Consider the following 12933-nt stretch of genomic DNA (forward strand, 5'->3'; position numbering starts at 1 on the left):
CTCCTGGTGAGCCTGTTGGGTTTTTGGTTAGATACTTGTGGCTGAGGCCAAGGCGAGGACTTAGCTTGCAAAGTACTTGCTCCTAAGCAAGTACCAACCTCTAAAACCCAATTAAAAGTCAGCCGTCATGGTACATGTGTGTAATCCCAGTGCTGTGGAGACAGAGCCAGGTGTGTCCCTGGGACTCACTGGTCAGCCAGTGTAACCAGTGAACTGCAGGTCAGTGAGGGATCTTATTCCAGAGAAGACGGAGGTGTTCCAGAGAGCACATGAGGTTGTCTTTTATCATATACATGCACACACGCGCGCGCGCGCGCACGCACGCACGCGCACACACACACACACACACACACAGAGAGAGAGAGAGAGAGAGAGAGAGAGAGAGAGAGAGAATATCTAGGGGCAGCATTCTTCACTAGAGAATCGTGGAAGCGTTTGGATGCTTCAATAGATGAGGCAGGGAGACTTCTGTCAACACCCAGACTCCACACCGCTGGAGAATAATTCAAGTGTGTTTGGTGTTTAAATGGCTCACCTATTTCAAAAGCTTTGAACATTCCTCTGGGGCCTTCTTTGTAACTAAGCCTGTCCCCACCTGCTCTGTGGACCTGCCTACCTCTCCGTGTCTACAGCAGGCGCTCCCTGGGCACAGCAGCCTCTGTGTTGGCCTTGGCTGTTCTTGATTTGGGTGGGATGCTTTTGTGACCAAATGCACTGGGTGCTGGGTTAACTTCAAAGTTTTCACAGCAGATCTTTACTAACCCGAACCCACCAGTGCCTGAAGACGAGTAGCAGAATCTCGCCTTGGACTTACTTAAATTTCAGAATTCATTGTTTCGTGGAGCCAGAGCATGGGAAGTCCAGGAACTGACTTTAGGGACCCTGACAGCCCAGAACTCTTTACTAGTCTGTTTTAATGGCCATAACTAAATATCCGAGGCTGGGTGCTGTATAAAGAGAAGGTGTTTACTCAGATCACAAGCTTGCATCTCCATTTCCTTCAGTGTATAACAGTGAGATTAGGCTTCCCTAAATTCCCCCCCCCCTGCCCCCAGCTTCCTGGTGGTGTCCCCTGTTAGAATAAGTCCTGAGAAGATTCCTAGGCATATTGTCGTAGGGTCACAGGCGTGTTTCAGGATGAGGGAGGCCTTACTGGATAGACAGAAGAAAGACACACCATTATACATCTCCTGAGTCCACTGCTTTATACAGACCTCAGGGGCTCTAACCATGTAAGGCAGACTCTGGACTCAGTTACTCCTACTTCAGTGCTTCTCAACCTTCCTAATGGGCATCCTTTTCATACAGTTCCTCATGTTGTGGTGTCCCCCAACCCCACCATAAAATTATTTCATGGCTACTTCATAACAAATTTTGATATTGTTGTGAATCATCATGAAAATATCTGATATGCAGGATATCTGACATGGGAGTTCTGTGAGAGGGTTGTTTGGCTCCGTCCACACCCCTGAAGGGTTCTCTTCCCACAGAGTTGAGAACTGCTGTTTTTAGGGTGTCCTGAAGGTTCTCTACCAGTTTGAGGGAGATGCTACTGCTGAGAGAACTCTGCCCCCATCAGGCATTTGAATGAATTGTCTCTACAGTGACCAAATGGAGGAAGAAGCGGGGGAGGAGAGAAGTTTAGATATTTGTTTCTTTGATTTTAGGCTAGAGGACAAAGCTGGCTTCCTGTCTGTCTGTACTGTCTGTAACTGTCCTGGGGGCTTTAGTGATGAGATGAGAGTGCCTAGGGGCATCGGGGCATGCTGGTCTTGCCGGCAGTTTTAAGATGTCAAACCATCTCTTTACTTAGAAATGGTGAGCTCTTTTGGGCATCACACACTGAGATCAGGATAGAACAGGCTAAGGAGAGGACTTTCAGCCTAGAGATCAACTTGGTTTTGGAGTTGGTCTTAGCTCGTTTTACAGCCTTCCGGGGGAACTCTATCTCCTTTTCTAATCCTAGGAAGACACATGCTGTACCTCAGTGGGTATTGCAAACATAGGGTGAGGTTACTTTGATCCTTACCTGGTGGGGTCAGTCCAACCTGAGCACAGAGTGATGGTCACACCCAGTGTGGTCAGGAACAGCCCAACAGCTGGAGCTGTTTGTAAGGGAACCACCTCTGTCCTCTTCAGTTAGGGAGCGTCTCTGAAGTGACTCTGACTTCTATTCTACCACTCCTCTGTGCAGTGCTGAGGACACTATGCTACTTGACCTTTTCTGTTAGGCAGGGCTAGGAGCTTTGATGCTCCAGGACCTTCCTCCAGGTGGGAGGGTTTGCATTCAACTTTGCCCTGGCTTCCATGTGGCAGCTCCCTAGGACAGGACAGGCCTGCTGCCCTGGTCCTCACTGGGATTTGTCACTCTCAGGAACTCTTCTGGGTTTGTCTAATGCTCCTGAGCTCAAGAAAGGGGGTAGAGAAACAGAAAGCCCATTAGTGATAGAGCACAAATGCCCCGTTCTCTGATAATTCAGTGTTATTGGCAGTGAACTTTACGCTTTCATTTCTGACTTGTTTTCTTCACCTGGTATTGAATTTAGATGTTTAAAATAAATACACAGTGAAGTCACTATATATACCTGTCAATCAAAATTAAGTCTATGCCTGGTCTGTTATTTGCTGCTGTGGTAGAAACACACAGCTCTTTTCTGTTGCCCACACATAGATTCTGTTTGCTATCGAAGACTCACAGGTGGTCCTATGAACACTGTCATAGCACAGTATATGACCATGACTTTGGAGAACCAATGAGTTTTATTCAAATTTGCTTTTCAGATGTGGTTTGGTTTTAGTCCAAATCAGACTAACTTTCAGTTACATAAGTTTCTCCAGCAAATACTAGGGAGAGAATCAAAGAACGAGATAGTATTTCTTTTTAAATCACCAGTGTGTGGTTAATTGCTTCAGAGAATAGCTGGTTCTTTCCAGTCAATATTTTTATAATGGCTTTCTCTCAAGCTGTGGGTTTTAACCTCAGGATCTAAGGTGTCAGCAGTAGCTGTCTGAGGTGGGCACCGAGATGGAGGAAGGTTGGATGGTAGCTTCCCTTTCTTTAGGACGGGAAACTGCCTGTCATTCCAACTTAAATATTCCCCCATTCATCTAATCCAAGTTGAGTGCCAGCTTAAGCCAGCACTTTCTGCGCTTTAACGATTTTGGCTAAAATCATTCAGCTGCAAAATTACAGTGGAACAACTCAAAGCAAGAGAGCCAAACGGGAGGAAATTCCCGCTTTGTTCTTTCTTGGGTTCATATTTCCTGGAAACCTTTCCCTGGCCCTTCCCTTTCCTCTTCTCCCTCCCATCCTTCCTGATGCTTCTCCTCCACACACATCTTCTTTTCTCTCTCAACCTGATGAAGCAACTGTATTTTTTTTAAAAGAAACATAACCTAGAAGGGTTCAGTTATAACTTTGAATCAGTTTTTCTAAGCACAATGTCTGCAGGAGACCGGCTTTATTGGTTCATTTTATTGACTGTGCTTTAAAGGACACTTTGTTTCTTTATTCTGAGACATAGCTCTCCCCGCAGCTCTCAATAGGGAAAACCTGTGTTTACACCCAAGGTAGACTGGCCTGGGATTCAAGGATGGTTCTGACCATCTGACTCTAATTCTCAGGCCAGGGCTTATCCAGATCAAGACACTGAACAGAACATCGAGATACACAGAACTATGGTGTATCTGGAGTAGACAGACTAGGCATAGATATGCAAGTCATTAGTTTTGCTAGTCGCTAAGCCTGGATAACACCCCACATCCTCTCTACCCCCAATCCCCGCCAGCACAGGCCACTATTATCTCTTAGAACCCAGGTCAAGGCAACTCCAATTCTTTGGGTTTCTTAGGAAGGGAGAGATGCTTGGAGGTGGACCGTGATGACTGGCCGATCGGTCCTTTATCACAGGTTGGGGACTTCCTCTCCCATCTCTGCTCTTTAACTTTCTTCCCTTGTAGTCTTTCCTCGCAAGCCCATACTCATCTCTGCACTGCAAAGGACCAAAGGATGCTGAGGGTATTGTCTGGGTCAGCAATTACAGGACCTTTCCTGGGGTCAAGGTAGTGGTTGACAGCTGGCTGTCAGCAAACATGGTCTGGCCTACTGACCGTGTGCATATGCATTCCCATGCTGCTCCATGACCAGTGAGAACGAAAATTGAGATATTTAATCAAAAAAACTGAGATGTCTGTCTAGGAGCCGGTAAGATGGTGCATGGCAGACGGTGCCTACCATAATCCCTGGTCTCCTGAGTTCAATCCCACATGGCTGGAGGAGAGGTCCAACTCCTGCAAATTGTTCTCTGGCCTTAACACATGCTCCATGGCATGTGCGTGCCTGTCTGCCTATCTCCTTCCCTGCTATTCTTCATTTAAAAGTTGAAACGACTCCCATCTTCTTAGGATAAGGAGCACCTGAGAGTCAGGAGCCTCCCGAAGTTTGTTATGTCAACAGGTGCCCGGAACTAGACAGTAACCCCGAATCTACAGGCCATCTTCTGCTGTGACCCCGAATCTGAAGGCTGTCCTCTGCTATACCTTCCTGGCCTTGCAGGCATTTGGATTGGGGAACCCTGGGTTGATGTGGTTACCAGATGTTCTTCTCTTCTCCCAGCCAGTGTATGGTTAATGAGGGATACCAAGGCACATTGGAGCAGGAAGGCAGGTAGGGGGCAAGCTTGCTGGGCCCTGCCTGCTGTGGAGTGAATGCTGTAGACTTTGGCCAAGCTGGCCCTAAGGACTTAGCTCTGGCTTGGGCTTAAGGCTGAGTATTAACTGGAGATTTTTTTGAGGTCTATTTTGAAAGCTGAAGACCTCACTGAGGACAGTCATTGAAGAAGTTCCAGAATCTATAATTTGTCTTGACTAGTGATGGCTCAATAATTTGATCTCGGACCAAACTGGCTCCCAGGATCTACACTTTGACTTTTGAAGCACATAGCCCTCCTGGAGTCCTCTTGGATAAGCCTTGAGGTTTGGGACTTGACCAAAGTAAGGAATCAATCAATCTGAGTACAAAGTATCATTCCTAATGAGCGAGTAGACATTTTGGGACAGCTGAGACCCAGAAGTGTAGCAAGGGGTGGCTACCTGCAAGATCACCAGAACAGCATCTTGCTATTTAGTACCTGGCAGAATATTCTCAAGTCTAGACAAAGTCTACTGGCATGAGCTGCTGGCAAGATTTTGCCATAACACAGAACTGCTGGAGCCCTAGCTGGCTAGAATTGGCTGCTGCTTTATGAGGAAGCGCCTTCCCATATGTCTTCATTCAAAGACAGCGAGCGCAGGATGGGGGATGGGGAGGATGGGGCAGGTTGCAGACAGGAAATTCTTCTAATTTAACCCTAAATCTCTTCAGCTGTGGTTTAAGCTTACTTCCTCATTTTGTATGCCCCTGGAGATGAGGAGCAGCTTGTCAGGGTGCTACCTGTCTGCCCTTCATAATACCACAGCACTGACATTTGAGCTTGTCTATTTCTTAAGAGAGCTCCCGGGTCAGACAGCCTTCAAAGCTGAACCCAGGACCTTCATGTCAAGAAACTGATAAAAACTATTTTTTAAAAGGCTGTGTGCATCAGCTGTTCATCTGGCATTCACAAAGAGTCTGAGCCTATAGCCCTGGCTACTTAGGAGGCTGAGGTAGGAGAGTGGGAGAGCTATAGAATGAGTTCAAAGCCAGCCCAGGCAACTTAGTGAGAACATGTCTGGAAGCAAAATGTTTGTTTGTTTTATTTTTTTAAAGCCATAAATATAACTCAGTGGCCTATCAGGACAAAGGTCTCTGCTTGATTTCTGGTGCCATAAATAAATTCACATTTAAATACATAAGTCGATAAGGACCTCTGTATTGCAGTTAAACTGTCAGAACACCCATTTCTTGCCCAGAGCCTGGAAACCAGCCTGCAGTTCCAGAAACCACTTTCACTATGTGGCTTTGCTTCATACTTAGAGAGTCAAGTCACTAGACCATCAAAATGGTCACCAGAAATAGGACATGTTGTCATGTTCCAAGCCCAGGCATAAGCTTACTATGAGCTGAATCTGATAATGGCATGCACTTTCTGGAAGGACTGACCTCACCCCCTCCTGGGTCGGTACCCAGGTATCGATGGAAGAGGGGGTTGTTGTGGGTCTGGGAATGATGTCAGCTGTAAATATAAGAGCAGATGGAATCTAGAAAATGAGAACATTTAATCAGGTCAAAGACCCCGTTTCACAGACCCAGTGTGTGCTGGGAGGGCAAGGAGGTGGTATGTCTGTCGATCTAATGAGTTTTGACAAAACCTTAATTTCAGACTAGGATCGCCTCTGAGACATGACTTCAGGGCGTCCCCAAAGCCTTTATGCTTGAAAGTGACTTCTACCCATGACACTCTAAAGCCTAGAAAGCTATCCCTAGAAAGCCTTTTTTTTTTGGCTAAGTTTTTTGTCATGAGATGGCAAATGTCCCCAAGAGAGCACATGGGGCGTCAGTTACAGCTCTCTTCCAAGAAAGCAGGGAAGAGGCCTTGTCCAACATTGGATTGCAAAAGGGCTCTTGTATGAGATCTCACTTATAAGACTGGTGTGGTTTAGATGCGTCCCCAGAGGGATGCCTACAACCCATAGAGTTTGGGGGTGGGGTTGTAGAACCTTTAAGAGGTGGGATCTAATGGGAGATTTATGTCATTCGAGTTTAGTCCTTGAAGGGGACAGTGAGATCCATCTTCGCTCTCTTACTGCTTCCTCACTGCCATGAGGTGGGTAGCGTCACTATACCCTATGATCCCACGACCATGGCTGCCTCCTCACAGAGCCAAGAGCAGCAGTAACAATCAACCATGGCCCAGAGACTTCCAACACCATGACCAACACCAAGCCCTCCCATGTCTAAGTTGACTCTCTCAGGTATTTTATAATAGGGACAAGAAGCCCACCAGCACAGAGTCACGGCAGGGAAGTAACCGGAATGTTTGCAGACTGCGCTTCTCTCTAGATGGCAATGAATTGTTTTCTGACCCGAGTGAGTGGGAGAAGCAAGCGTAGCTCATTTCTCAGGCCCAGGAAGCATCTGACGTTCTGTCCCTCTGGTTTGCTTACCTGTGCCTTCTCCCTCACGGGACTTTGGGAGCCTCACATGTGGAGTTGGGATGGGTCCTCTGGGGATTATGGTCAGGGCACATCATGTTTTTGTCCTCAGAATGAACATCCTTCCTCTAAGGCATCAAATCATCCTCTTTACGAATGTTGTTGACTCTCCCAACCCGCTTTGGTCCAGAGGCCATGGGGCAATGTTCGGAGGGAGGACGGGTGCTGGATGTTACAATCCTTTGTGTTTGTTCTGTCCAGATGTTTCATCAGTATCAAAATTCACATGCTAACCCATGTGTGTGTCCTCATGAAAGTGTTGTCTCCCCTTTCTTTCCTCTTTGAGATTGCCAGTGCGTTTTTAAAAATGTTATTAAAATTAAGGTTTTCCTCCCCACCTGTTTAGGTCACTTTTTACTTATTTATTTTTCTGAAAGTGCCTCGTGTTACTGAATAGTCAGCCATCTTATCATCCAAATCAACCAAACGTTTCTTTGGCTGTTGCAATTGCTACGTCAATAGGTAGCGGATGTTGCCACAATTTTGCATTACAGTTCCAGTTACGCAGTAAAGTGAGAGGTTTTGTTAGGTAAAATGTTAAATATTAGCTTGGTAAATTTGGAAACAAAGAAAAACTTAAGATCTCATAATTGGAGACCTGGTGGTACTTTTAAAAAGTTATTTGATTTGTAAAATGTTTTGTTTGCATTTATACAAGTGCTCATGCTCATTCGGTACAATGCCCTGGAGGCTGGAAGTGGGTGTTGGATCCTTTGGAACTGGAGCCACAGATGATCTTATCCTGTGGGTGCTGGGAACCTAGCATGGGTGTTCTGCACAAGCGGTCATTGTTCTTAAGCCCTGAGCCATTGTTCCATTCCCCACAATAATCCTTTTTGATGATCCACTGTTGTTTTCTCTTTTGGGAAACCTTGGAACAATTTAATGATTAGATGTATACAAAAAAGAAACCAGAGTTTTACATCTCCTTCAAGTGTGGTTCAGCCTTTGTGGAAACAAACACTTTGTCCCCTCACTTTGAATATGGCGGTTAGTCCTCCTAACCCACTGTAGTGCCTTCCCCTTAGAGAGGTTTCAAAGTTCGTTCAGCCTCACAAGACACCAGGGGCACATGTAGTGAACAAATGCTTCTGGAGAGTATGTGAAATAAGTTACTCATTTGTTTTTTCTTGCCCTGGCACGTCTGCATAATCAAGGCAAGGGACGCCCAGGGTTTATTTTGAATTTCTTCCCGTTCGGTTTAAATTTACCACCCACAGTTATCTAAAATGCAAACCGCATGTGGGATCCGCGTGTTTGTTTCACTGTCACACCGTGACCGGGTGCAAACATGGCTGCATGCACATCTTTAGGATCAAACAGATCCGATGTCATTTACGTTCTTGCTGAGTGCGTCAGGGAACACTGGGAGAACCATCCTCTCAGCCACCGCACAAAGTTCATAGCCGCACTGTTTGTATAGTTGACCACCCACTGAAGCCAAGGCATGTGAAACTGCTGTCCGCTAACATGGGCCTGAAGGTCACATGGGACCCACCCAAAGACGCTACCAGTAGACCCGTGGAACATTACAACATTGCCTATGGGAAGTCACTGAAAAGTCTTAAGTCCATCAAGGTGAATGCGGAGACACACTCCTTCCTTATTAAAGACGTGGGTAAGTGACACACGTTCCCTTCTTCACTCATCTCTAACTGGACCAGCGGTCGCAGCTGTGCACTTAGGATAACTGTCGGCAAGACAGAGTGTGGCTTTGAGACCATCCTGAGGATACGCTTGAAGGCCTCACCACGAGGCCTCTGGTTTTACTCCAGGCTTCTTGGCCATATACTTAACTCCTAACATCAAAATGAAGTACAAGGTTTTAGGTTTTGATGGTGCTTTGGAAAACATGTCGATGATTATTTATTTATTTACTTATTTATTTATGTCTTACAGAAACAACTATTAGATAGTTTAACAGTCTAATATGAACATCTTTCCATTCATAAACCACTTAATAATTAAGTACAGTTGACCATTGAACAACTTTGGTTTGAACTGTATTGATCTGCTCATATGTGATTTGTTTTGGGGGGGGTGTGGATTGTGAAAATTAGAAAAAAAAAAGCTCGCTGAAAGACTTCAAAGCCTAGTTATAGCATGAAGAAGTTGGGTGTGTCAAAAATGCATAAAACATGCAAGTGGCAATCTATATTATCTGCTACTATAACGTAATATACAGATCTATTTAAAGTTAGCATTTATCAACACTTATGCATGCAAACACTTAGAGTTCACCCACAGCATCTGTCTCGGTCTTAATTGTCAGTATGATACAGCCTAGAGTCATCTGAGAGGAGAAGCCTCAACTGAGAAGTTGTCAAGATTACGTTGGCCTGTGGGCAGGCCTATGGGAGACTGTCTTGAGTCTTCATTGATAGAAGAGGACCCAGCCCACTATGGGCAGCAACATCCCTAGGCGGATGATCCCACGCCGTGTTAAAAAAGCCAAGTAAGCATAGGCAAGCCCCCCAAAGTGAGTCAGAGAGCCAACCAGCAAGCAGCAGACCCCCATGGGTTCTGCTCTGAACTCTTTTTTTTTTTTTTAAGGACAGGGCCTGAACGCACCTATTTATTTATTTATTTTATTTTTTTCTTTTTATTCGGAGCTGGAGACGGAACCCAGGGCCTTGTGCTTGCTAGGCAAGCGCTCTACCACTGAGCCAAATCCCCAACCCCGAATCTCAGTTTCTTAAAAAAAAAAGAAAAAGACCCTACATGTTGTCACCCTGGCTTCCCTTTCACCCAATGTGATACTTACCAATATCATAGGTGTCACTTGACTAATTCTGCTAGCCATGGGGCTTCCTGTCACCAGCAAGCTGTTCGTAGCTAAGATTCTGGAAAGGTCAAAGTTATTATTTGCAGGTTTTCACCCCTACAGGGGTTGGGGCCCCTAACTCCTGAGTTGCTCAAGGTCAACTGTATCACATCCCTGTGAAGCACACAGAAGGTCATGCATTGACAGTGTAACCTTTGCACTCACTGAACCTTTGTTTTCAGTTGATCCTGGAGACCGGGAACATTTTAAGTCTTGCCTCAGAGTGCCTTGTCTTAAAGGTACAGCTCTAGGGGGTCTGCTCTGTACCCTCTTTCTTTCTGCTAAAATTTCTACCGTCCTGTAAGGCTACAACTTGGAGATGGGGCGTGAGGAAGTCACAGAGAAAAGCCAGAATTCTTTTGTGCCATGTTACTGTTCTGATCCAGACATGAATCACAGCACACATCTCCACCCTCTGCTGGGTACCACTGTATTCTTTGGGTAACTGGACAGAAAGTGTATAAATCAGATCTAGAGGTGGCCAGGTTCCCTTCCTCGTGCTTCTAATCAAATGCACAGCGCTGTGAAGCACCGTGGCTCCCATCCCCAGTCCAGCTGTGAGGTTAAGTGTGAGCTATCAGACCAGAGACATGAGCAGAGACACACTTATTCAAACACCGGGCTGTTGTGATTGGGAGAGTGCCGTGCCTCCCAATAAACAATGTCTCCCAAGGAAGTGATGAGTTAAGTGGTTGGGAGTCAGAGACATGTGGATTCCATTGCTTGGGAATTCAAATGAGCCCAGAGCAAGGAGAGCCTGGCTAAGCACAATTCTGTATTCTGTGGGGACCTGGAACGGTTTCCCATTAGCTCCGCAGGTTGTGCCAGACCCTGAATGCCACCAGCTCCTGCCACCGACAGACAACAGCTCACACCAGGCTTGAGCATAGCAGAAGTCCCAGAGAGCCTCAAACTTCTGGCTTGAGGACTGAATAGGGTTCTGTTTAAAAGAATGCCTCGACTTTGAGAAATGCCCATTCTTACTTGCTTTTACAACAGGACAATTTGCCATCTCTCCAGGCTTTATGCTCTTCAAGGGACCGCTCCCACCTTACCTGTCACAAGGCAATGATTCATTTTGAGGGGAATTAGTGTTACAGTTTTGGTTTGGAAAACTCATAAGTCCAGGGTGTGTCCTCTTTGTGCCGGGACTGTTGCCCCTGGTTTCCTTTTGAATCTCAACGGTTTCAGGGTCTCAGCCAAGGAGACCTCTGCTACTTGCCTTGACCCTGAGACCAAAGTCCAAAAGCAAAAGCCTAATTATTTCAAGATTAGCATTTTCAGAATTCCAGGAAATATTTTTCTAGCCTTTTTTTTTTCTTTTTGGTTGAAATAGTCAAAAACCACATGCAGATGTAGCCTGGGGAACATTTTACTGTGAAAAAGAAAAATTCCATGAAGCTTTATGAAGAGCAATAAAGATTTTTATGAGTTTCACTGATATTTCCCTTTTTTTTTTTCTGGATCTTTCTATTGGGAGCTTCCCTGTACAATGTCAGTAGTTTGTGACACTGTGTTTGGGTACTGATGTGGTCAGTAGGCTCCTAATTCCACTGCTGAGTTCATACTACAGCCCTCAAAGTCTTCTGTTATCAATGGCATGGGAACCCAGGTTTGTTCCGCTGCCTGCACTTCGTATTAAACACAGCTGACATTCTAAGGACCAGCCCTGGTTCAGCCACATGGGGAGCATGTTAGCGATTTCAGTAAAACCGAAGAGAAAGCTACCGTGGGGCTTGACCACTGCGTTTGGGTTTTTGTATTTGTGTATAACTGGTGTGAGTGAGATGGTGAATGAATGGAGTGTGCGTTCCTGGAGGCCAGAGGCGGTGGTTTGATGTGAACCGTGTGTTTCAGAGCCAGGGGTGGTGTACTTTGTGCTGGTTACCGCAGAGAACCACAGCGGAGTGAGCCGCCCTGTTTACAGAGCTGAGAGCCCACCCGGTAAGTCCGCCCGGGAGGCAGTGCTTCGATGATTAGACGGGGAGGGCACCTCTCTCTCCTGGCTTCTTCATGCCAATAAAAACACAGAATTATTGGGCTGGTGAGATGGATCAGTGAGTAAAGGCGCTCGCCACCAAGCCTGACAACCTGAGTTCGATTCGTGGGGCGCACAGCATGGAAAGGAGAGAACGGATTTCTGTAAGTTGCCCTCTGAGCCACACACATGCATTGTGGAATGCACGCCCCCAATACATAAACATAATTTACAAATTAAAATTAGAGTGATTAAAAGATTCCTACGTTGTAGGCTTGAACGTTTAAGCCAAAGATGGGAAATTAGAAGAGAAGGTTTTTTTTTTTTTTTTTTGGTGTTTTTTTTTTTTTTTTAACTTTAAAAAAATTTTTTTTCTTCCCATTTTGGGAGTAGTTTTGATGCAGTTTATAAACTTTTTGCCTGTTGTTTTTCAACATGGCTCAACTAGCCATGTGCAGACCCTACAACTAATGTGCTGTCACTAAAGCTTTGGTGTGTCATCTCTCAAGGACCATTTCACTGGTCACTAAGGGTGTGCTGAACTTTGGAGAATCCCGAAGACCTTGTTTCTAACTATCCAGTTGCATTTCCCCGATTTAGGAGGTGAATGGATCAAGATAGATGGTTTTCCCAACAAGGGTCCAGGACCATTTAATGAGACCATTACAGGTACTTTGTCCTCACTTGGCTCATGCCTTCGCCGAAGCCACATCTCCCAAGAGGACTGTGGCCCGGTCACATGCCTGTGCTCACATGCCTTCACCTCGTTCTCATCGCTAAACTAATGCACATGCTGGTCGCCCAGACTGCAGCTGGTGTTGTGTGTGCGACTTCCTGTTCCTTCCCCTCCCCGAGTGAGCAACGTCTGTGTTTACATCTGGAGATCGTCACGTGCTAGCAAGCAAATATGGCGGCTGAGATGGTGGAACTGTTCCAGCTAGGAATTTTATAACCTTTTATCTGTGAGCAGCTAATTGAGACCCTTGAAGACAATGGCTCT

General features: G+C 45.8%; 1 protein-coding gene across 8 annotated transcripts in view; it reads left to right on the forward strand.

The window, feature by feature from the left end:
* The window catches only part of Fndc1 (fibronectin type III domain containing 1), an 82667-nt gene that overhangs the window by 12265 nt on the left and 57469 nt on the right, over positions 1 to 12933 (forward strand). For 3 of the 8 annotated variants that reach the window (NM_001412560.1, XM_087552734.1, XM_087552724.1), the window contains 3 exon segments: positions 8555 to 8749; positions 11813 to 11899; positions 12534 to 12602. The exons of 3 other annotated variants lie outside the window; for them this stretch is intronic. In NM_001412560.1, the coding sequence (NP_001399489.1) occupies positions 8555 to 8749; positions 11813 to 11899; positions 12534 to 12602 (351 nt within the window). 8 annotated transcript variants of the gene reach the window in all.

Source organism: Rattus norvegicus, chromosome 1 (genome assembly GCF_021556685.1).
Source record: "Rattus norvegicus strain SHRSP/BbbUtx chromosome 1, alternate assembly SHRSP_T2T, whole genome shotgun sequence".
Taxonomy (NCBI): Eukaryota; Metazoa; Chordata; class Mammalia; order Rodentia; family Muridae; genus Rattus; species Rattus norvegicus.